The 24,213-nt window shown below is 35.6% G+C and overlaps 1 protein-coding gene and 1 pseudogene across 5 annotated transcripts in view; one reads left to right on the forward strand and one right to left on the reverse strand.

Annotated features, from left to right (window-relative positions):
• FSTL5 (follistatin like 5) overlaps positions 1–24,213 on the forward strand; it is a 937,973-nt gene that overhangs the window by 872,000 nt on the left and 41,760 nt on the right. For all 5 annotated transcript variants that reach the window (XM_086345931.1, XM_086345933.1, XM_086345932.1 and 2 more), the window contains 2 exons: positions 976–1,083; positions 5,394–5,518. In XM_086345931.1, coding sequence (XP_086202057.1) covers positions 976–1,083; positions 5,394–5,518 — 233 coding nt within the window. The remainder of the gene's footprint in view (positions 1–975; positions 1,084–5,393; positions 5,519–24,213) is intronic.
• On the reverse strand, positions 13,682–22,312 carry LOC147355206 (translocon-associated protein subunit beta pseudogene; annotated as a pseudogene).

Genomic DNA, 24,213 nt, shown 5'->3' on the forward strand with positions numbered 1-24,213 from the left:
TTCCGTAAATGCTAGGTATAAATATTAGCAGAAAAATGCATGTATCATATCAAGTATAGTGCAAAAAGCTGCTTCTCTTTTTTCTGTGCTTTTAGATTTCTCATTAAAGAAACTAAATTAGGTAATTTGTCATTATAGTTGCAACTATATATTAGATTGTTGGTGTTTTAGCATTATAAATGGTCAAATCCCATAACTAGCATTGGGATAGAAAAATCTAATAGTATAAATATAGTTCTTACCTGTACTCAACAACTGATTAAAATGCACATATTAGTCATTTATACCTTGAATTCCTAAATAGCTTCTCTGTTAAACACAATTTGCATAGGTAATGAATGAAAATAAAACTATATAAAATCATGTAAAAACATATTAGAATAAAGTATCATATTTCCAAATTAATCAAAATAGGATTTAGAAAACTAATTGGCAACATGCAATTTTAAACTTTTAATTTTATATTGGAGTATAGCCAATTAACAGTGTTGTAATAGCTTCAGATGGACAGCAAAGGGACTCAGCCATACATATACAATAATCCATTCTCCCCCAAATTCCCCTCCCATCAAAACTGCCACATAACCTTGAGCAGTTTCCTGGACTGTATAGTAGGACCTTGTTTTTCATTCATTTAAAATACAGCTGTGTGTAAATTTGATCCTAAACTCCCTAACTATCCCTACTCCCACCCAACCATAAATTATTTCTCTAGGTCTGTGAGTCTGTTTCTGTTTTATTAATAAATTCATTTGTATCATTTCTTTTTAGAGTCTGCATATAAGGGATGTCATGTGATATTTCTCCTTCTCTGTCTGATTTAACTTCACTCAGTATGACAATCTCTAGGTCCATCTATGGGCAACATACATTTATTAATCCTACATCTAAGCTCTTGAATTTTTACATAATTTCTGGCCGAGTTTTAAATTAATATTTTGGTCTGAAAACTTTTTCAATCCTTATCTGTTACAGGCAGTAAGCACAGACCCCGTCCCAGTTAAATTACACTATGACAAATCTCATGACCAGGTCTGGGTGCTCAGCTGGGGTACAATGGAAAAGACTTCTCCAACACTGCAGGTAAGTCCCTTTCAATGTGTCTGAGAAAATGATGATCTTTAAAACTTTCAGTATCAATGATGTTCTTTCATCTAGATCTTCAAAGAAAGGGGAAAAAAAAAGTTGATACACAAATACATTTTTGGTTAGGAAATATTTTAGTTTAGATGTTCCAAACATTAGATTTATATGCCAAAGGAATAACCTATAATGACAACCACTGTGCAGGAGGAGGGGGTGACTATGATGGATTGTTTGGCAATTTCCAGCTTCCCTCGAATTTTCTTTTTTTCATCTCTTTAGAAAGGTATGTGGGGAGTGTAGCTTGTGTAGTAGAGCCCAGGAGAGTTAGACAGAGTCTCAAAGCAGGTCTTCAGTTTTCTCCAAACACACAAGATTTTACTATCTGAGTGCTGGTTCATTTCTAACTGGGGAATACTTACTGTCATTTTTGTAGAATTTGCTTATGATTTGAAATTGACAGATAGATGTATATATACATATATATACACACATTTTGACAATGACTTTTGTAGAGATGTTAAGAATCATCCCACACACTATATAACCATCTAAAAATGGGTTATTTCCCCCTGAATGTCTAGTAAAAATATGCTAATAAGATTTAGTAAATTTTTAAAATATATGCTGGGTAGAAGTGAATGGTTAGTCTCACATCTAAAAATATAAAATAAAACGTAGTATTTGAGAATTACTCTTAAAATATGACATACAATAAAATTTATTTATATGGAGAGTGTGTGTGTGTGCATTTAGGTATGTATAAGACAGATAGATGATATATAAATAGGTGATAGATAAGTTGGTGATAGATAGATAAACAGATATATAGACACACTGGCAGGAAACACAGGGTCTCTGAATCAGAGGACAGACTGTCTCTTATCCATGGAACCTGTTAGCATTTATTCTGCAGTGCCTACCCTCATGTGGTGATGCAGTGAGAGTTTAGAGTCACCCTGAATAACCAGCACAGTGCTACTGACTCAAATCATGAGTTTCTAAGTTATTTTAGGTGGCTAGCACCTCAGTCCTGGAGAAGGCAATGGCACTCCACTCCAGTACTCTTGCCTGGAAAATCCCATGGATGGAGGGGCCTGTAGGCTGCCGTCTATGGGGTCACACAGAGTAGGACACAACTGAGCGACTTCACTTTCACTTTCCACTTTCATGCATTGGAGAAGGCAATGGCAACCCACTCCAGTGTTCTTGCCTGGAGAATCCCAGGGACGGCGGAGCCTGGTGGGCTGCCGTCTATGGGGTCACACAGAGTCGGAAACGACTGAAGTGACTTAGCAGCAGCAGCAGCACCTCAGTCCACCATCTCATGTGAGAAATAGAGATTGTTACTCTGAAAAATATACAAATCTTCTCCTGGAGTAGAGGAGTATGTCAGTATCCTGGCAATGTAGTAATTGGCTCAGAGGAATTAAGTCCCTAAATCTCTCAGGAGCAATACTTCATCTCCAACTTCCAAAGGCATTTTTGCTATGCCATCATCTTTTAACCAAACTTTTTTGCTCAGAAAGACCTGACTCAGCAGAAATGTCAAAATATGTATGGATAATTGTCTCCCAATAAGATTATCAGGAAATGTCTTCCAAAATAATGGGATCTAAGATTTATTTGAAAAAGAGAATTGATTTTCCTTTGGAAAAATTGAATTGAAACCAAACACCATTGTCAAGCTCTCAGTTTTGCTACTGTCCCTGTGCCATGATGGTGAAAGACTCACATCTAGAGACTGCTAGGGTATGAGGCTAGGAAGTACTTCTTTGCTCTAATGTTTTGTATCTTATAATGTTACCCTCTTAAACTTGAACATGCACAACATTTTATCAAGGATCTGAAAGCCCTTCTCTGTGTTTTCATGTTATAAATATAATTAAATCTGTATGTCTTTGTCCAGTCTGAAAGCAATATTTATTATATATTATTTTATGTGATATTTATAATTAATTAATATAAACCCATAAACTGTCATGAAACTTTTAAATATTTAAGACAATGATTTTCCATCTACTGTTCTAAAGATAAAGTCTCAAAGATTTATCATAGTTATTTTTTTTCTTTTTAATGGGCATTTATGTCTTATGAAAACAAGAAATTCCATAAAATTCTAAAACTCACGTATCAGTCATCTTCAGTTTTACAACATAAATGCAGTGCCTGTACTACAAACACACAACAATTTGACAAGAAAATATATCTAGTGAACAACTTGGAATAAAGTCCTTGTATTCTTCTACTGGCCAGGACATAGGCCCAGTCAGATGAGGTGACAGTGGGAAGTGGTGTCCCTCTACTGCAGCCATCGCACACAGAGAAGCAAGCAGCAGGACACTCTTAGAAATGAGCCAGGATTTTTGCAAGAGTGCACCTATTGATCAAAGTGCATCCCAGATCAGTCTGTGTCCTTGGAGTCAGTAGACTCAGTCCCGAACCTGGCAATTCACCACTTCCTGCTCAATTCCAGGATCAAGAAGGGCCTAGACCCATCAGGGGGAAGAGTCCAGACTGAAGGGAACTGGGGGTGTGGCTTTGCATATTTTACAGTCTAAGACAATGACAAGTGCAGAAGAGAGGTTCAGTTAATCGGCCTTCAGGAGTGTGAATGATGTGGGATGCAATACACACATCAGAGTGTTGTTTGAGCACTAAATTCTGTGGTGTCTGTAAACTACTTAGAACACATATTAACACATAGCAAGCCCTCAGTATTATTATTGCTGTTGTCAGTCAGTACTATTATTAATTTCAAATGCATCTACATGCATACTGAGAAATATATACCTCTGTACAACCTAACGGAAAAAAATTTGGGGAGTTCCTTTGTTATAATCCTGTTGAGTTTTATTATAGTCTCGTAGACATTATTATAAGTGGCTGAAGTCCAGTGACGACTTTCTCACTGATACACATTAATAAGATAACCATGAATAAAATAGGTACAATGTCTTTAAAGTTTAACCATGTACATTGGTTCTCTCTTCCTGGGCAAATGACAGGGGAGAGGGGTATCCTTTTGGTTGGGTGGAGCCATATGATTAGTTCTGGCAAAATAAGTCTGCCACGAATGAAAATATTCCAGGTAGTTGGCTGTTCTTTCTTCATGGAAAACAGAATAAAAATACTAAAAGCAATAGATATCCTGCCAAAGACCTCTGGGAAAGTAACAGGTATAAAACAAAATGTTTATCTTTAAAAAATAAAGAAGCAGTAAAGAAGTAAGTATTTGTTTCTGTTCTGTTTTGGTTTTTGATTGTAATGTGACTGAACCTATCTTGACTGTTATAATAATTAATCTATTTTCTTGAACTTGGCAATTTCTAATGGAACTCCATGAAAGTATAATCATTGCAATGAAAAAAAATTAACCTTTCAGGGGGAAAAAAAACTAAAAAAAAAATTATATTTACTTCTGTCTTAAAAACCAAAGGAAGACACTCAGTTTTGAGGGAGGAAAGTCTATTAGGCACTCAATAGTTTAGGATGTTTAATTTGGTAACCGCATGTAGAAAGGGCTTAAAAGAAGTAAAATAAAGGCAAGGAAGTACATTAAAAGGCTCATACAGAACAATGGCTGTGAAGCAGAGACAATAGGACAAATGTGGAGGTATGAGAAATCAGAAGGAAAAACAAAGAATTTGGTGCAAAATGGGATAAAAGAGCTTAAATGTAGTGATTTTTTTTTTTAAATAAATTTGAAAGTTTTAAAATCAATTAATGGTGAATATTTGAAAAAAACCTCTGATTAAACTTGCTTAAATCTATTATTTTCAATTTATTAAAGGAAAAAAATAAAATGTAATGCCACCTAAGATTTCTAACAGCAAAAATATTTCAAATGATATATTTTGGAGTTTTCTGTCCTATGTTTCCAACTATGTTCTATAGAAGGGGAGTTTTTCACATATCATTTACTCCTCAATAAAGCTATGAAGGAAGGAAGGAAAAGGGAGGAACAAAGAAAAAAGAATCAAATTTAATAATTTGCATCATATGTATGCTTGTTTTTATATTTCTTATGAAAGCAGTAACATTTTTATAATATAGAAGTTATCAATATGCAAATTTATTTTATATTTTAAGCAGAAGTTGTTCAAGAAAAAATGTTTTCCATTTTTTCCTTTTTAGAAACAGAAGTTTCTACATTGAAATAAGCAAACAGAATTCCAATTTGCTTAATAATACACTAATATTAAGGTTTAAAATAAAGAGTCTATGCAAACAAATACCAAAGATTTATTTCATCTCTGATCCTATTAAGGACATGCTTGGCCAAGATCTAAACACAATGTTCTGTTTAGGTGATAACCCTGGCCAGTGGGAATGTACCACACCACACCATCCACACCCAGCCTGTGGGGAAGCAGTTTGACAGGGTGGACGATTTCTTCATTCCCACCACCACACTCCTCATCACCCACATAAGGTGAGTGATTGGATGAGCATCACCTTTTAGATTTCTCTCTAATTTTGATAGAAAGTCATGGGGAAGCACTGGAAGAAAAATTCTATTATACAACAAATATACACATAATTGCACTTTGATTAGCTTTGTTTCATCTGCTTGATTAACTTTTGCTTATCAACATTAGTGATGAATTTTCTGTATTCTAGTCCCTCTTATGTATAGTGGAAAATTGAATTTACAAAGGTATTCTTGCCTTTTTAAATCAGTTTTACATTTAATATTTTTTGCAAATTGTCTTTAAGTTCTTCTGATTAGGTTTTTGCAAGATGCTAAAATTTGAATTTAGTTGAGTTGATCTCAGAGAAGAGAACCACTCTGAGCAAAATCCATTCAACTTATTATAATAACATTTTTGTATCATTTTGCCCACAAAGAAACAAATATAACATTGTATCAGGTTGTACAGTAAGTTGAAATGAAATATTTAAGTTCTGCACTTTGAGAAAACATGTTTACTCATTCGGTCTCTCAGTGTATTCACAAGAAGTAAAAAAGTAAATACTTCTAATGATATCACTTTAGAATATCATAGAAATGGTTTAAATGTTTAAAGTGGGAGACTTTGGATATTTACAATTTCTAAAACTACATATTTTATTGATTTATTGAAAATGTAAAGTATTGCTTAGCAATATTAATGAATCTGAATAAAACTAATATGTATTATCTTTTTCAAGGGAATTTGGTTGAGGGGAGACTACATCACATATTTTATATGAGCCATTATTTAATCTTTGTGTATATTTGTTCACCTCGAATTAAAGTGAAAATTATCTTGTCTAAAAGTTGGAGTTTAAGAATTCTGAAACAGTACAAAATTCAACTTACAAAAATAAAAAGGGGAATTCATAAATAACAGTTGTGGCTCAGAGTCAAGGTTTTATGTAGAAACTGTTCTTTGAGCAGCCAAGTATATGTTTAAAGGAGTTTAATGTATTTGTCAAGCAATTGTTTATTATTTTCAGAATGCCTATTATGTCACTCAGCAATAAAGTGATTATAATATGCTTCCCATTTATTAACTGTTTTCATGGAAAATAAGTCGAACTCAATGAAAATTCAGCATATTTGAAAAGCATTTGCATAAAGAAATAATCTTTAGGTCTGACTGCAGACACTGGAAGAGTTCAGAGACTGATGAAATCAGCATAGAAACCGAAAATGGTCCCAGCTGCTGAGAGACCTAAAAATATGTAATGTTTTCATCCTTATTTAATGAGGACAAAATTTTATTTAATTGACATTGAGTGTTATGTTTAATAAATATCCTTTTGCTATCTTCAAGTTGCTGACAAATTTTTACTAGTAAATCACTTAATATGTAGCATTTACTTTTATTTATCTCATCCTATTCCCTATTATTGTGTTTAATATACTTAATATAGTTTAGTATAGTTAATATATGTCTTATCAACTTTGCTTTTTTTTTAAAGCGCACTATTAGTACAATTATTTAAGTCAAAATTCCTATATGTAACACTACTATGGTTAATAGTATTTGGGGTATTTTTTCCCTATAGCAAGTAAGTTATAAAATAGCTACCAGAGTTAGGAGTTTAACTTTGTCTGGATGCAGTAAACACCATGTGTGGTTCTATGTTTGTATGTATAATTGATATGCTGTCAGAACATATTTTTTTAGGGTCAGAATGATAACTACATAACTGTAGTCAGAGCTAATAATTATTGGAAGATTATGCAAATAAGCTTAGCACGTGTAAAGCAGAAGTTTTTGGTTATTTCTATATTTTATAAGACACACTGAAAAGTATTGCTTGAGGATATTTCTAAGTTCCTTTATTTCTTTTATACATATATAGTCAAATACATAGATGTTTTGCCAATACTTGTAAGAATTCTAAATTAAATTATAGCAATTCTACCAGCATATGCATGCATACTTAGGCGTTCAGTTGTGTCCGACTCTTTGTGACCTCATGGATGGTAGCCCACCAGGATCCTCTGTCCATGGGATTCTCCAGGCAAGAATATCAGAGTGGGTAGCCATCCCCTTCTTCAGGTGATCTTCATGACCCAGAGATGAAACCCAGGTCTCCTGCATTGCACGAGCCACCAGCTCCTGAGTCACCAGGAAGCTCCACCAGTATATAGAGTTCCATTTTAAGGAATAGGAATGATCATCATAATTCCTGTTACATTTTACAGTAATTATCACTATTACTAAAGTGAAGAGAAAGAGTAAAAATTAGCATGTATTTCCAAAAATAAACTGTTGAATATGTAAAGAATTTTTAACATAATGAGGATTTATTCCATATGAGGAGAACCTGAGGGATAAAGTCTTTTCTCCTAGCAATTCATGAAACATTTTATCCTATGCGAATGTGGCTTGTGTTATGAGATTCCTCTTTTATGAATTGTATTTTTCAGAATTTGAGACTATTTTGTGACTATTGTATTTGGTGTAAATTCTAGGCCAGATAGAAGGTCTGACACATAATATGTATTTAGTTAATATTAGTTTTCTTCCTCTGACCCTTCATTGTTACCAAACCCAGGTCTGGTTGCTCACTACTCAAAATCCATTAAAGAAGCCAGATTGGTGGAAAGGAAAGTTTGCTTTATTTTGGATGCTGGCAGGCAACCAGGGGAGAGGGTGGATGCCTGTCCAAAGACCAATTCCCTTGCCCAAACTTGACAATCTAGGGGCAAGAGCTTTTATAGACAGAGAAAAGGAGTACAAGCAGAAACAGCACCATCAGCACTGATAGTCATCTTGATATTGGTCATTGGTCATCTAACCAGGGTCATCTTGATTGTTTTGAAAACAGTTAGTCTTTAGTTCCAGAGTCATTTTGTTTCCATTTCTTTGAGGTCAGTTCTCGGAATCGTGGCAGCTCATATCATGGCTACAACAGTCTGGTGATTATGTTGTTAACTTCTTCCACCTGGTGGGAGTTTCAGTATCTATAAGACAGCTCACAGATATGGCTCCAAATATGATCTATAGCCTTTGAGGTGGGCTTCCTGCATAGCTCAGTTGGTAAAGAATCTGCCAGCAATGCTGGAGACCTGGGTTCATTTCCTGGGTCGGGAAGATCCCAAGGAGAAGGAAATGGCCAACCACTCCAGTATTCTTGCCTGGAGAATCCCATGGACAGAGGAGCCTGGCAGGCTACAGTCTGTAGTGTTGTAGGAGTTGGATACGACTTAGCACTATCTTTCTTTTGAGGAGGCACTACAGGTCCTTGACTATGCTTAATGGGTAAACTATTATTTTTCATTCTCCTTTGATGGTTTTCTTTGTTTCTGCTTTTTTCTCACTTCTCTGATTAAACTTATTTTTTGACTAAAGCTTTTCCACAGACAAAAGGCAGGTTGAGGACATGGGGACAAGGACCATAGGGTCCTGATCTGTTTCATCATCACACTAATTTGCTTTTCTCTCAGATAGCTACTCTCTCATTTCAAATCATTTATATTCTGCATGTCTGAAAAGCTTCTGGACAAGTGTCAGGATTTTATATCTGTTGTCGAAACCTGAACTGTGTTCACCAGTGTTAAATAGAAATGTGGAAACAAAGATTTGGGTAAAGTAAAAAAGGGTAGTTTTTATTGATTTGTCAGGCAAAGGAGGCCACAGCAGGCTAATGTCCTCAAGACTATGACCTGCCCTGGAGTGGGTAGTGAGGAGTTTTATAGTGTTCATGGTCCAGGATGTGATCAGCTTGTGAATAATTCCTATATTAGTTGGCATCAATGTGAAGTTTTAAGCATTGTCAACCTTCTGTTTTCAACCAGTCTAGGGTCTATGTTCTTGTGATCAGCAGTTTTCATCTGCTGGAGTCCGCTTCCAATAAAACCAGCTTAGGAATGTGTGTCAGGTCTTTATCTGTATCTTTCAAGAAACTGGGAATTTGGTGATTCTGCTATGTGGCTAATTTATAGTCTAAATTGTTATGTTTCCTGGCCCAACAACTATTCTTTGTTTCTACATCTTCACATTTCCCCTTCTCTGCTGGTTCAGATGGTAAACAATCTGCCTGCAATGCCAGAGATCTAGTTTGGGAAGATTTCCTGGAGAAGGGAATGGCTACCCTCTCCAGTATTTTTGCCTGGAGAATTCCATAGACAAAGGAGCCTGGCCGGCCCATCAGTAGGGTCACAAAGAGTCTGATGTGACTGAGCAAGTAACACTAACTCTTGAGTCAGTGTTTAAAAGACAGAGACACAGGGACTTGGGCAAGGTTTTGTGTCCTTAGTCCTTCAAAACTGGTAGGCACTTAATTTATGTTTCTCATAAGAATAGAAAGAAAGAAGTAAGTAAATGTTACACTTGTTCCTAAATCCGACTACATAGTATTGACGGAGGATGGTATTTCTTATGCACTGGATTTCTCAGCAGCTAACACAATATCTGACAGGTGGTGGGCACAGCATTAAGCACACAGGAATGGTTATGTGTGTGGAAGCAGTAAGTAGCAGTAAGAAGAACTTATGTCTCTTGACAGATCCCAGCCTGATTGTCCCAGCAACACCATTTCCCACTGGCTATTGTGAATTTAGCTTAATCCCTTTTTTTCTAGGAACTGGGACAGCATAATATGTGAATATTAAGTTGCCCATAATAGAAATGTCAGAACTACTCATAATCTATACTGTAGCAAGGGCTGCTCTATGATTAGCTACAGTTTTGCTAAAAATTTTTTGTTGTTGTTTTCTCTCTGCTTGGTTTCTTCTCTATTTTCTTTTTTTTAATCTATAATTCTCAGGCTTCTTTCATCTGTAAAGTAAATAAAAATCAAAGAACTTTAGAGAAAACAACTTCCTAATTCTATATTAAAAGATTGATATTTATAATCATGAAGTTTTTTTTAAAACAAACTAAGTCTTCACAAAATTTGGAAAGTCATTCATTTTTTAAGAAAATTTGAAGTTCTCAGCACTTTAAAAATTCTTCAGAGCCTGAAGTAGGTCTGTTTCCTAGTAGCCTGAGGAATTTGAATTTCAGGAGATTAATTTCTGTTTTTATAAATGCCTGAGAATGAAATCTGGTACCACTCACTCATCGAATTCCCTAACTGTATTCCACGCCATTCTGAGTGACATTGCCCAGGCCATATACTATTATTTCTATTCATATATTACTCTATAGCAAGAGAGCTTAGAAGAGGTTATTATTGAAAGCACCTTCTTTGGGTTTCAAATATCAAAAGATTAACCTGTGTCTGGACTAAACCAGACATACTGGTAATACAGTTGATTGAAATCAAAATGGTCTCTAAACTGTTGTGTTCTGGCTAATGAACCAAGCTTGCATTCTTGTCTCTTTCTTGAATGTGAGTGCTTGTCCAGGAGATGGTGCAAAAAAACTCTAGAGAAGCATGCAGCCATTCTATATGCCCTGTATTTATTAGCTCTAGTTGTGAATACAGTTTTGTTGAACTAAACTTCCTGAAAGATGAGAGAGGGCAGGTTACACTTCTGCCTCACCCAGTAAAGTAATTCCTAAGCTTCTGAAAGGGACTGATTAACACTTTTTGACTATAAGTTTACTTTTTAAAAAACTCCATAATAGATATTTGGTTAATCCATCTCCCAAATATTTAGAGAAAATATAAATTACTTGAAATTTAATTAATAAAACATGATTTTCTGATTTTTATTAAAATATGCTGATTTCAATTATTCCACAATTATGCCTTTTTGCTTTCAAGTAAGAATAAAATGGGTTTCCCTTGTAGCTCAGCTGGTAAAGAATCTGCCTGCAATGTGGGAGACCTGGGTTCGATCCCTGGGTTGGGAAGATCCCCTGGAGAAAGAAAAGACTACCCACTCCAGTTATCTGGCCTGGAGAATTCCCATGGACTTTCAGTCCATGGGATTGCAAAGAGTCAGACACAACTGAGTGATTTTCACTTACGAATAAAACATTTCATATCTCATATTCTGTTAGTTTTTTCAAAAATAGGTTCACTGAATATTCAACAAGTGACATACTTTTCACATTAATAATTCATTGTGCATTTCAGTGAACTGGCAATGTATATTAAATAGGCATTCTTTTTTTAGACTGGCAGTTAATAGAAAATTTTCTTTAAAAACCTTAAATTTCAACAAGTCATTAACAAACCATTAATCATAGTTCTAAAGTTGAAAAGATTATATAGTTCTAAGAAGTGTATTTTGTAATGACCTGAAAAATATAAATTTCTTACACAAGGAATTTCAATTTGAACTCAAAACAAATGTCCAGATAGATAAAAAATTAAAAGAGACTATTACATATGAAAATGTGTGTGCAATTCTCAGAAGATTCAATTATGTCTATTTAATGTCATAAAAATTGAAATTATAATTCATCATCTTTTTAATCAAAAGTGCTCTACAAATGTAAAGCAAATATTTTATTATTTTACTCATAATTTGTATCTAAAGAACTAAGTTATTATATCATTATATATATATATATTTGAATTGTATAGCTTACTACTTTTAATTTTTTATGATATGCCCAATGCATGGGAATTTAATAACTTTTGTTACCAATTTTTTAATTAGCCATAAATTAAAAAGTAATTTAAAAATAAATTTTTTTTTTTTTTTTTCAGAAGAATGGTTGTGTTATAATGGCTGGGTTACATATCAAATCTCAGAGAGAATGGATATTTACATAATTGATTTAGTTTTATTCGGAGGGCCATTCTGGAGACAGAAAAGTTTAAATGTCAGTTTCCTGTTGTAGTATATGTAATTATTGCAACTTTCTATGCAAATGCTACTAGAATTTGTCTGCATGGAACAAAAACAATAAATTTGACAGTAATTTATCATTTACCATATTTTTAAAAATCTCTGAATGAAAACAAGGTAACGAGAATTGACATGATAGAAGGCAAAACTAATGAAGTGGCAGAGAGTCAGGCAATGAGTGAAGGAATATTTCCACTAGATCTCCTATGAAAAATCTTAGATAATTCTTCCAAAACTGATTTTTTTTTTTTGGTAGTAGATGGGGAGGTGAAAGTGATTACTACAAGAGGCCAGTGTAGTTCAGAGCAGAGGACTTTGATAAAGCTTAGTGAAAGACATTGAGAAGACCAGAAAGTAAAGCTACAACAAATACAGAAATTAGTAGAATTCTTTCTTAGAAGATTGAGTTGTCATGAATAAAAAAAGAATAAGGATTACTGCCAAAATATTTTTACTTAGATAAAAGGGCACAGCTAACATTTAGGCTACTTAGAGCTCTAAGTAGAAATTCTTAATATTTTCACTGACTAAAATAGTACCTTTGATACAATTGAAAACAGGTTTCAATTGATGAAAAAAGATGTATTTACAGTCTGACCCTCATAACATCTGCAAATCCTACCTCTCTCATCTCTTGTCCTCTTTCAAACTGGAGGGCAGCTAGAGTTTAATCCCAACTGGCTCAAATAGGGCAATGTCAATTGGCACAGAGGATGCTTAGAGTAATACAAGAAATAAATCATTTCTGACTTATGTATCTACCCCAGAACTTGTTCTGTAAAAGTCAGAAAGGAAGATAGTAACTTCGGCAACACTATCGCTATTTGAGATGTTTTTAAAGTCTTGCCTGAGCTTGAAATCATCCCTCAATACCACCATTTGAATTTACTGCCTAGAATTTCAAACTACTTCTCCTGTTTGTTTGGATTACATTTCTCTAGAAATTTACCTATAAAGTACTCCTATTTCTTGAGAGGAAAATGGAGCAGTTTAGCGGAGATTGGGTTAGGGTTAGTCTTAGAATTAATGGATATGGTTGGAAGGTGTGTGTGAGTGTGTGTGTATTTCAATGAAGGATTACATTACAAACAATAAGATGAACAGAGTGTATCTGTGCATCACAGTGAGAGGTAGACCTTGAAAGCAACCAGAAAAAATCTGAAAATGACAGTCCCCAAAGTTTTGTCTTCCTCTGGACTTGACCTTCTAATGAAAGCAGACAAATAAACCTAAATTTCCTTGATACTCCTCACGTCCCTATCACATACCCCAGGGGTAAAACAGATTCCAGTGACTGTTTCAGCTTGGATAGAGAGTTCAGGAATCTTATGAAAGTGGACCTCAGGGAAGGCCCACTTTGTGTGGGCTGGAAAGGACAAAGGTGGCAACTGGAGATACTCTTTTAGGTCATTGTAAAGTTGAATGAGTGCTTGCAAAAATATGGCAGTGACAGTCTAAGGGCTTATCCGGAATCAGATCTGACATAATCTCTACACAGCCGACGTCTGTGTCTCCACTCAAGGAGCAGGCACCATTCTGGTAGTCTGGAGAGAGGTCTACAGCATCTTTTTCTTTATAAATTATAGCAAGAAAATGATTACAAAAGATTGGTTTCGATTTATGTTTCCTTAAAGCTTCTCCAAGGGAAAAATAAACATTCTGTGAAAGTTAAAGTATATCATTCTCCTCATATTTTATCAAATCTGTTAAAGCAAAATTATATGTATATGTATATGTATATATATGTATATATATATATATATATTTGGCTGGCCATATATCAAGAGAACGCTATACTTGTGACTTGATTCATGGACAGGACAGGTGTATGAAGGTACAGTTTTAGCACTAAAATTGTCTGATTACATCGAAAGCCAGACACATCAGAAACTGAAAATATCAGTTGTTTCATGCCTTTTTAGGAAAAGCATACCATCAGGATGAAGAGCAGCAGTTAAAATTGTTTCCAAAAATGGTTCCTAGATAATGATCTTGCAAAATCTCAGTTCAGTGAGGTTCAATTTTTTCTATTGCTTCCTTCCTTCTTATATGCTAATTTCTCCCACAAACAGAAATAAACTAACAGAAAGTATTACAAATTTCCAGGAGCTGGAACTTTTTCTATCTAGCTCTGCTTTTACTGAATATCTGAAACACTTAGAAATCCTGAAATCATGACCTTTGCTTTCTCAGCTTCTCTGAGCTTCTTCTTCCTTCCTTGTCTGCTCTATGAAAACACAAACTCTAGACTGTCAGGAGTTCTTGAATTCTTAGATTCTCAGGGCCTAGTGTACTCTCTTTACCAAATAAAAAAAGGCAGACATAAATTGTTTATTAAACAAATATTTCCTTCAATACTACATATACCAGGTGACTCAGTGGTAAAGAATCCACCTGCCAATGCAGGAGATGAGGGTTCAATCCCTGGGTAGGGGAGATCCCCTGGAGGAGGAAATAGCAGCCCACTCCCATATTCTCACTTGGGAAGTCCCATGGACAGAGGAGCCTGATGGGTTGCAGTTCCTGGGATCACGAGTCAGACACGACTGAGTGCACACACATACAATTTATTGTTGGCATATGCTCCAGGATTCTTATTAGGGTTCAAAGTTTCTTCTACTCAAACATGTGATAACTTTCTTCACCTTATTTCTAAAGGAGTAAACACACTACTGGTTCACTGGATTTGGTTTTATTTTAAACAGTACTATCCACATTCTTTGGCATATTGGTAAACCCACACATGCAGTATAAAATGGCTAAGACAGAAAATTACTAAGTGCTTGCAGCTTAGTGTTGTGTGTGTGTGTGTGTGTGTGTGTGTGTTCAGTTAGCTATCTGCATTATTTCTTGAGTGAGATAATGTTGTCTGATCCCCTACTTGGTCTCTGCCCCTTATTAACAGGCTCTATTTGAGTCTTATAAGGAAAGAGCCCAAGATAGATGAATCAAATAGACCAGCCCCTGTTTGACAGAATATTCACTTAGGTTACTATTCTTTATTAGTGTATAATGTAATATTTCGGAGAAGGCAATGGCACCCCACTCCAGTATTCTTGCCTGGAAAATCCCATGGACAGAGGAGCCTGGTAGGCTGCAGTCCATGGGGTCGCTGAGAGTTGGATAAGACTGAAGGACTTCACTTTCACTTTTCACTTTCATGCGTTGGAGAAGGAAACGACAACCCACTCCAGTGTTCTTTCCTGGAGAATCCCAGGGACGGGGGAGCCTGGTGAGCTGCCGTCTATGGGGTCGCACAGAGTCGGACACGACTGAGAATCCCTTATAATATTTTTGTCATATGGGAAACAAGTGAAAGTGAAAGTTGCTTAGTGATGTCCAACTCTTTACAATGCCATGGACTGTATAGTCCATGGAATTCTCCATGCCAGAATACTAGAGTAGGTAGCTTTTCCCTTCTCCAGGGGATCTTCCCAACCCAGGGATCAAACTCAGGTCTCCCGTGTTGCAGACGAGTTCTTTACCAGCTGAGCCACAAGGGAACTCCAGGTTAGATTTAAAAGCAAGGTATATTTGAAATATACATATTTCATTATTTTTAAAAAGGAAAAAGTTTTGTACAGGTATTACTAGCGGACTCCAAGCTCTACATTTTAATAAAGCCTCTGACTAGATTCATTCTAAAGCATTTTTTACTGAAGAAATCAATGGAACACTAATAACATGCAATTTAGAAACACTCTACATCACAGATCTGCCTCTCAAGGTTTATTATGGAAAGTAAAATACCTCTTGCTTCTTCCCTCAGAGGTCCTTATGCTAACTCATCATCAAAGTGATCCGTAAAACACAGAGCAATCCAGCTGCGATGTATACACAGCACAATTGCATATACTTTTTCCCTCTGTCCCATATGATTTGAGGTTTTGCTGGAAATGGTAAAACAAACTTACTTTACCCTAAACAAGTAAATAATAGACTGTCTAGATTTCTTGGGTTTCTTTGTTTGACAGTTAAAACAGACTCAGATAACAATTAAGATACATGAAGAAATACATCACAAGATATGATACAATGCAATACTTCACAAGATGAGGACAGAGCTCACCCTGAGAACTTAAGAAATGTCTTATGTAAATCTAATGTGCACATTGCCAGGACTTATTTCATAAGTAAATGCAATAGATTAGAAAACAATATTTTGAATGAAGCAAATAAAGCATTAACTAGTTCTTATAAAATGTGTATAGAAAACAATATTGAGGTTTTTAATTCTATTTTTAAAGGGATTTATTATTTTCCTGTTGAAGCAAAATGTTATATTTTACCATAGCATCTATTTTATGAATTCATGAATTTTTACTTGAAGAAATATCTTTTTTAAATGTTAAAACTTTAAATACAATATATTTAAAAAAAAAAACTGCCTTTTGAATGAAAGACCCCAACTGTGGCTCAAAAAGCAATGCTATTAAATAAATAATTTTATCTTTAAGAGCACATGCATAAATTAATGATAGCAGTCAGTAGAACATTTTAGAAAGTTTCTGGGAATGCTGCTAAAATGTTTATTTCATATATATATATATCATATTTTCTCTCTCTTTTTTTTGCCATATAAGAAAAATTATTTTAAATGTAAAACTAGTGGTAATGGTAGGTGTTCTGTAGAGGGACAACATTGGGTGCACTGATATTATCTTTACAATAATTTGAGGCTGTAAAAACTATTTACAAGAGCTTTTAACTATGTAAAAACTATTTCCTGTGAATTCACTTTAACATTTTGTACCCGTTTAATTTTGTTTTAAATCTGTAATTTATCCTGTCTATGGTTACCTGTGTAGGAAGAAGAACTTGACTAATGAGTCAATCAAAGAATATATAGACCAATAGATTCCTTTTTTCTTTCAAATTAAAGATGCTCACTTGTTAACATTAACTTGTTATGTTATAGTGTTCTATTTCTTGCAAAAAAATCATTCAGCAAGATGTCAGTTTTTAAAGTTCTTTGAGATGTGATTCAAGCAAGAACTGAAGGACATGAAAAGGATGTCAGGAAGCCCTAAAATTTAACTATAACAAAAGAACCTACCAAATTAGTTGGTGGAATAATCTTCTATTAAATCTAGTCTGTCATCAGCCATGAGTAGACATATTCACATAACCAGGTGATAACATGAAGAATGGTAGGTCACAAACATCAAACGGCAAGGGTCTTATTCTTCAGTGTTTACACCAGCATGGTGGAGGGTATACAGGGCTCACAAGATGAATAAAAACAGCTTCAAGGGAAATAAAAATAATTGTTGCCTTAAGTGACTCTTAAAACTATTTAGTACGCCTAATATTTCTTCTGTATTTAGTTGAACTTTTTTCTATACTATGGAAACATTATCTTTTTTGCCTTTTTTATTTTGAAAGGGGAACAGGTAATGAAATATGTAGATTTTTATTCTATATTGACATCTGATTTTCAAGAAAACCAATATAAAATTTTAATAATTTAATTTTTTGCCATGATGTAGCAGCTTATTTTTATATTTATGTAATTTTTGAAATGTAAATATAGTTTTTAGTGTCTTTGTAACAAAAGGGAATCAGAGTTTGCGTATGCTATGAAAGTAGCTGCTGATTTATGTAACTAAGCCAAGAAAATGCTAAAAAATCTAGACTTTTTTCCTTAATAACATAAATCAAAATTATTCATCAATTTGAGTAAAAGGAAACATTGCTTTTGTTTAATTAAAGTATATGTTATTTAAATCCTGCTTTAAAACTTTGTTGAATTTGTTTCAAATAAACAAAATGTTTTTGAACTCTGAATAATTTTTAATTAAAGAAAATGGACAAGACTAATTTAATTGATACCTGAAAATAATTTGAATATAAATGATTAATTTATATAAAAATGATTTTGAGAAATGTTTAATAGATCAGAGATACATGTATCCTTGTTGTTGTTGTCAGTTGCTAAGTGTCTTGTCTGACTGTGACTCCATGGACTGCAGCACATGTATCTTAATATTGACTAAATATGCCTTCCTGATTTTGTGTAAACTTAATTTGCTTGTCATTTTTTAACATTAAAAAACCTCTACTTCCATCCAAACTTTCATTTACAATGAGAAGTAAAGAGATCTAATTCAAAAAGATTTGTTTGGACACAAATGACTTTTTAATAAACAGAAGTAGAGTGGAATATAAACCATTTGGCAACAGTCATTTGAGATATACATTGTTTCCATAACTTAATATTTTATGTTTTTTGAATTAATAAATATGCTGCATGGATATCATCATTATCAATGACCTCATGAAAGTAGTTACATTAACCTATTTAATATATTTTTTATTTCCTGATTCCAATCTGTGCTTTACCAACATGAAATTAAGATATGTTGATAATCCTTTTGGTATACTTCTTCTATCCCTTATCTAATTTCAAAGTGATCCATTTTTACCATCTTTTAAAATTTGAAAACACTTTTGGAACCACTGTAGCATTTGGATTTATAGGAAAGAGATAAATTATATTTATTCTGATTCATAAAGCCATTATTAAAATTGTAAATTTATCAGAGAAACAGTTTTTGTTACTGTATTTATACAAGTGAAATTCAAAATATCTTAATTTTTTATATAAGTCTTTGAGATAAATAGCCTAAAGATATTCAGACTTTTTATTATGATAAACTCCAGATGATTTCCTAAGGCACGCACTGAAATGAATCCAAATTTTAGCAAGAAATAAAGGAACAACAATGTTAAAGAAAAGTGACCAGACATTTGAGAAATTTTCTGGAAATGCAGGAAACCCACTACCATTTATTTATGTTGTTTAACAGTTTCATCAGTAATGTCTAACTTTTCTATTGTCCTATGTACAAGAATCATTTAAAGTGGTTCTTTATAATTTTTTTTTAATTTTAATATAGAATTTACAGTATAATTTTCTGGATTCGGCCGAGTTGCTGTATCATGTACACCTCCTCAGGTTGTATGGCTTAGGTGTAGTTTTGTTCTTATTATTGTAGTGATTGTCTAATATCTTAATAGTAATTAACAAACACTGAGCACTTACTATAAACCAGACAATGAAATAAGAATTTTTAGGCACTCCCTCATTTAAAACTAGCAGCTCCATAAACTTTTATCCCTGTTCTACATATGGTGAATCACTTAACTAATAAGTGTTGGAACCAGCTATAAACTCTGTTCTGTCTAAATTCAGTGCCTTAGCACTCAATACATTATAGAACTCAAGTCCTTTATTCACTTTCCGAGTAAAATCTAGCTAATGTGCTCTGCAAATTATCCTAATGTCACCTATAAAACATTCCTGTCTCTCACTTCTGTGTACCTCTGCTACAACAAAACTCAGCTGCGCAGACCCTGCACTTGTTTTTTGTTCTTTGCTCTTGTCTAACATTGTAATATCTTTTTATTAACATGTTCTTCTGTCTCTAGACCTAGCCCTAAGTTGATCTTCTCAATGTTGCTAACAAAATTACTACTCCTTTACTATTTCTCCATATTTATTTTCTCCATACTTCAATTCACCAGAGAACCACTAGACTCTTTTTCCTAACTTTAGAGGTTTGGTGATGCAACTCTGCATTGGAAGGAAAACGCAACCTTAACATATTTTCTATTGCATGTAGTTTAAGTCCAAAGCATGTTGAAGCCAGACTTCCCTGGTGGTCCAGTGGTTAAGATTTTATGCTTCCTCTGCAGAGGGCACTATCTTAGAATGTAAGACATTATAGTACTTAGGGTTTGCTCCCCAGTCAGGGAAGTTCTACGTGCCATGGGGTGTAGCCAATGATAATAACAACAATAACGAACAATGTTGAATCTATTGCCTTCAGCAGACTTAACTCCTAAGACTGATCTGCAAACATACTATGGTCCAGTTAAGGGAACCTGAGTAGCCCCTATCCTGACTAACAATTTTTCAATTTTAGATGGGGTGAAAGTGAGAGAAATTTAGTAGAAAACATAATTCGAGTGTTTTTCTTTTCCCAGGATCGTGATACATGGTGGAATCCCCTCTCATGATTCCCAGTTAGCCCCACCATCATTGAGGGTTAACTCACACACTCATAACCATTCTGCAACCATTCTCTCTTTCACATCCAGTATAATATTTAATTAATTACATAAGATATTCAATACTTTATTATAAAATAGGCTTTGTGTCAGATGATTTTGCCCACTGTGGTCAAAGTTAAGTGTTCTGAATCCTTTTAAGTTCAGCTGAACTTAAGGCTCAGACAGTAGAGAATCTGCCTGCAATGCAGAAGACTTGGGTTCAATCTCTTGGTTAAGAAGATCCCCAGGAGAAGGGAATGGCTACCCACTCCAATATTCTTGCCTGGGGAATCTTGCCTGGATGACCATGAACAGAGGAGCCTTGTGGCCCACAGCCCATGAGATCATAAAGAGTAGGACATGATAAGCAACTAACACTTTCCTTCTCACAGATTAAGCTATACTTTTTGGTAGGTTGCTGCTGCTGCTGCTAAGTCGCTTCAGTCGTGTCCGACTCTGTGCAACCCCATAGACGGCAGCCCACCAGGCTCCCCTGTCCCTGGGATTCTCCAGGCAAGAACACTGGAGTGGGTTGCCATTTCCTTCTCCAACGCATGAAAGCGAAAAGTGAAAGTAAAGTCGCTCAGTTGTGTCTGACCCTCAGCGACCCCATGGACTGCAGCCTACCAGGCTCCTCCGTCCATGAGATTTTTCAGGCAAGAGTACTGGAGTGGGTGCCATTAGGGCTATTCAATTCATTTTGACTTGTGGTATTTACTTCCGTAACCACATTGTAAGTTAAAAGTATCTGTATTTACAGTTTCTGTGTAACTATTCATGTTGTCTAAAATGCTCTTTCTGATCCTGATTTGGATCCTCTTAATTTATATCAATCTCCTGACTAAACTCAAGCACTCTATAATTCATGCAATTTTTTTTTTATACCTTTGTCATTTATGATGGCATTCTCCTCAAAATTTACATCTTGTTTTTTTGTTTTTGTTTTTTTTTTCCCCCCATGGTGGCATTTGTTTTTATTAGAATACCCCATATGGTAAGAGCTTTCCTAAGCCAGTACAGAGACTGGGTAGCCTCCTAGGGTTCCACAGCTTTCATCTTATCTTCCACTCTCTTTTGAGACTGGAGGGCAGGGGTTGGGAGTGGCGTCAGGCAGTCTCCAAAGTGCCTGCTTCTGGACCCCAGAGAGAATTCACATTGCCAGCAACATACCCCAGGACACATCAGTGGTATACCATAGGGCCTAAGGATCAAGGTAGTTTTTGAAGGCATTCCTGTTTGTATGGCTTCATGATGGAACCAAGGAGGCTCTCACAGACTCCCCCATGATCCTTCACTCTGGTTTAGAGCAGGCAGGACCCAGGAGAAGGTGGCCAAGGGTTAAGGGAGAAGAGATGGCATTGAGATACCCTTGGGAGTCTGGAAAGCACATGGATTTCTGGGGAAGGGAGAGCCATGGAAGCCCCACTCAGTTATTTTTTTGGTTTGGGGGATGTCATATTTCCTCTTGCTGGAGTATCATGACTGCAGGTGGATGTCCATTGAAGGGAGAGTCATAACCCAGAAAGCTACGCAGTCCAGGAAAAAATGGGGGAAAAATCTACAATTCAACTATGCTGAGCCAGGATTCCTCCCCATTCAGGTGCACTGGTAAAGTCCATCACTATGGGCCTATCCTCTTGAGCCAGGTAAGGAATAGTTGCTGAGGTGAAGCTGAAATAACCAGCCTTGAGAGGATGTAGGGCCATGATGTGAGAGACATTGTTAGCAGAAGTAACCCAGTCCCATTTAATGTTGATTATTCCCAAGACAATGCTGAAGTCTTCTGGAAGGAAGGAATCATCAGGCAAGTCCACGTCTCATGTAGCACTTGAGCCAACACTGTAGATATTGTTCTGAAAGATCAGGTCTCCCCTTTCACAGCACATCTGTTCAACAGTGATTTTGAGGCCAAAGCCTGGCTACTTTGTCTGCTTGTGTGACGGCAAATAGAATGAACACCACAAACTCCAGCAGCCTCAGCATACACACTGTATCCCCATTCCCCGAGACTTTTGGGAGCTGCCAAAATCTCAAGCAGAAGGTACTTCTTGTTAAAGTCATTCAGCCTGACAGCAAGTTTATTTGTTTATTTCATGTGATTGTATTAAACTTCATCTATTCATATGACGGACACTATGCTATGTTCCAATAGGAAACTGAGGCTAGATTTTGTTTCATTTATACATATGTATGGAACAGAGTTAATAAAAGTTGCATTGTCTTAAAAATTTTATTGGAATGTAGTTGATTTATGATGCTCTGTTAGTTTCAGGTATACAGAGTGTGATTCAGTTATACATATACATGATTCAAATCATTTTTAGACTCTCTATATATAAGGTATCACCAAATATTGAGTAGGTTTCCCTGTGCTATAGAGTAGATCCTTGTTAATTATCTATTTTTATATACTAGTGTGTGCATGTTCATTCCAAACTCCTCCTTTTCCTATGTTTCCCCTTTAGTAACCATATATATATTTTTTTTCCCCCAAATCTGTGATTCTGTTTCTGTTTTGTAAATAAGCTTATGTATTATTTTTTAAATTGTTTTTAAAAAGAACTCATACTTTGAAACTGTAAGAACATAGATTCAAATTTAGTGAATCACACTTACTGCAGAGTGATTCTAAGCACATTAGTTTGCTAGAGGCTCTTCCTGCCCTCGTATTAGGTCTCAATTTTGCATAAGTTTTTTCACTTACTAACTGGTGAGGTGAAGCACCTGCCAGAGGCTTAGACCAAAAGATTCTCAGATTCTCTCTGGCCACAATATTTAATTCAAACATGGGCATGGAACCCACTCAGAATCCATCCATTTTGCTGCCGCTTTTGAGAAAGAGACTTCTGGTTTTTGTGTACATTTGCCTAGAGGATCTAGAGCTACAATACCTATTATTATACCACATGAAGCTTAGACCTGAAACCAAGAGAGAAGATGCAAAACCAATAGATCAAGGGGAAAAAAATGAGTTATGATTACATTCAGTTCAGTTCAGTCGCTCAGTCGTGTCCAACTCTTTGTGACCCCATGAATCGCAGCACGCCAGGCCTCCCTGTCCATCACCAACTCCCAGAGTTCACTCAGACTCACATCCATCAAGTCAGTGATGCCATCCGGCCATCTCATCCTCTGTCGTCCCCTTCTCCTCTTGCCCCCAATCCCTCCCAGCATCAGAGTCTTTTCCAATGAGTCAACTCTTCGCATGAGGCGGCCAAAGTACTGGACTCTCAGCTTTAGCATCATTCCTTCCAAAGAAATCCCAGGGCTGATCTCCTTCAGAATGGACTGGTGGGATCTCCTTGCAGTCCAAGGGACTCTCAAGAGTCTTCTCCAACACCACAGCTAAAAAGCATCAATTCTTCAGTGCTCAGCCTTCTTCACAGTCCAACTCTCACATCCATACATGACCACAGGAAAAACCATAGCCTTGACTAGATGGACCTTTGTTGGCAAAGTAATGTCTCTGCTTTTGAATATGCTATCTAGGTTGATCATAACTTTCCTTCCAAGGAGTAAGCCTCTTTTAATTTCATGGCTGCAATCACCATCTGCAGTGATTTCGGAGCCCAGAAAAATAAAGTCTGACACTGTTTCCACTGTTTCCCCATCTATTTCCCATGAAGTGGTGGGACCAGATGCCATGATCTTCGTTTTCTGAATGTTGAGCTTTAAGCCAACTTTTTCACTCTCCACTTTCACTTTCATCAAGAGGCTTTTGAGTTCCTCTTCACTTTCTGCCATAAGGGTGGTGTTATCTGCATATCTGAGGTTATTGATATTTCTCCCGTTAATCTTGATTCCAGCTTGTGTTTTTTCCAGTCCAGCGTTTCTCATGATGTACTCTGCATATAAGTTAAATAAGCAGGGTGACAATATACAGC

This window comes from Bos grunniens, chromosome 17 (genome assembly GCF_055505025.1).
Source record: "Bos grunniens cultivar Pamir isolate PY7600 chromosome 17, Bosgru_T2T1.0, whole genome shotgun sequence".
Lineage (NCBI taxonomy): Eukaryota > Metazoa > Chordata > Mammalia > Artiodactyla > Bovidae > Bos > Bos grunniens.